Source organism: Mus caroli, chromosome 1 (assembly GCF_900094665.2).
Source record: "Mus caroli chromosome 1, CAROLI_EIJ_v1.1, whole genome shotgun sequence".
In the NCBI taxonomy this organism is placed as follows: Eukaryota; Metazoa; Chordata; class Mammalia; order Rodentia; family Muridae; genus Mus; species Mus caroli.
Genome location: NC_034570.1, coordinates 182,441,248 through 182,443,143, shown reverse-complemented (window position 1 = coordinate 182,443,143; position 1,896 = coordinate 182,441,248). Strand labels below are relative to the sequence as shown.

Genomic DNA, 1,896 nt, shown 5'->3' with positions numbered 1-1,896 from the left:
TCCCCCTCCCCCTTCCTCCTCCTCCTCCTCCTCCTCCTCCTCCTCCTTCTTCTTCTTTTTCTTGGAAAAAGGTAGACTGGCAGACTGAAAGACATGCTTAATTCTCCCAGGTCACTCACTCCATCTCCAGTGTCCTTCCCTTTCTATTGTTGCCTTATCCTAGTAGCTCAGGCATGAGTCTGGCGGTGGGTGGAAACCAGCAGGCTGATCAGGACCCAAAGAGAGGCAGTTTCAGGGGGCAGAGTGTCTGAAATCCTGGCCCAACCTGGACTGTCTCAGGTCAAGGCTTGGTAGCAGGATGCAGAAATTGGCATTGTTCTTGGCTCTCGGGTACCCCGTGTTGGCCCACCTGTTCTTGTTCTGGGGGCAGTTCCTGCAACTTTCTTACCCAGGAAAAGTGAGTGTCCCTGAGGCAAACAACCCCCCTCCCATGCCCTATCAGTAGAAACAGCAATGATAATTTACACAAACCTTAACAGAAACATCACAGAAGAGATGTTCTGCACAGCTTGGGACCAAGCACCGTCTGATGCTGCCTTCTCTGTTGTCCCTTCTTTAGATGCAGCAGCCAGAGCTCAACTCTCTGCAGCACAGCCTCTGCATTCTAGCCAAGGGCCTGGGCCGCCTGCTCTGCTGGTGGTGGCTGGCTGAACTGATGGTACACCTCATGTACATGCATGCCCTCTACAGCAGCACCCCACTCCTGGAGAGCGTTTCCTACTGGACCTTAGGTAATTGTGGGAACTGCTAAGGTTTTACATGTGTGAGCTGCTTGGTGTGGTTGATGAGAAAGGGCTGTGTCTGAGAGTGAACTGAGAGTCCTGGATGAGTGACCCCCTACTTGGGATGGAATTGACAGAGTATGTCTGGGCCCATGTCTTCACAAGAGGCTGGGCCTATGTTTTCACAAGAGGCCGCATTACACTTAGTGGGAGAAGGCAGAGTTGCTAACCAGCTCCCGAGGCTGTTCTGTGAGCTGGTGCTCTGAGACCTACAGACTGCATTTTTTGTCTGTGCGCTTCCAAGTTGGGTAGCTATAGGTCTGAATCCCATCTCTCTTAGACACGGGTGGGCAGCTTTGGCGGAGCTTACATCTGTCTGAACACCTTCATCTCAAAAATGAGACTTGCCCTTACAGAGCTACTGTGGGGGGTTCAATGAAATGCTGTACCTTTTGGATGGGCCTCACAGTAAATCCTATAGATAGAGTAAGTGGTGTATGCATATGCATGGGATGTGCATATGTCCTTTGGATAGAGTATATGGTGCATGTGTGTGCATGGGGTGTACACATGTCCTGTAGATATAGTAGATGGTGCATGTGTATGCATGGGGTGTGCACATGTCCTGTAGATATAGTATATGGTGCATTGTGTGCATGGGGTGTACACATGTCCTGTAGATATAGTAGATGGTGCATGTGTGTGCATGGGGTGTGCACATGTCCTGTAGATATAGTAGATGGTGCATGTGTGTGCATGTGTGTGCATGGGGTATGCACATGTCCTGTGGATACAGTACATGGTGCATGTGTGTGCACATGTCCTGTGGATACAGTATATGGTGTATGTGTGTGCATGTGTGTGCACATGTGCTCATGCACATGCATGTCTTCATTGGTCTTCTTTGCTTGTTTGCATCTGTCTCTATTCTGCCAGCAAGGTAGGATGGGAGTCTTACCTCCCCAGAAGGACACAGTCTCCAGGTATAGGATTTGTCTGGAGAAAACCATTTGTGAAAACCATTGTCCTTCATTCTTTCACCCTAACAGCAGAGGCCACATGTACTGTGATCGGATCTTCCCTTATCCTACTCAGTTCTTTGGGGAGACTCTTGTTTGGCTGGTCTCTATATGTGTGCTTTCTCCCTCTCCCTCTCCCTCTCCCTCTCCCTCTC

At 49.8% G+C, this 1,896-nt stretch overlaps 1 protein-coding gene across 1 annotated transcript in view; it reads left to right on the top strand.

Moving 5' to 3' along the window:
- Hhat (hedgehog acyltransferase) overlaps window positions 1-1,896 on the top strand; it is a 241,969-nt gene that overhangs the window by 53,915 nt on the left and 186,158 nt on the right. The window contains exon 7 of the mRNA XM_021171103.2: window positions 560-731. Coding sequence (XP_021026762.1) covers window positions 560-731 — 172 coding nt within the window. The remainder of the gene's footprint in view (window positions 1-559; window positions 732-1,896) is intronic.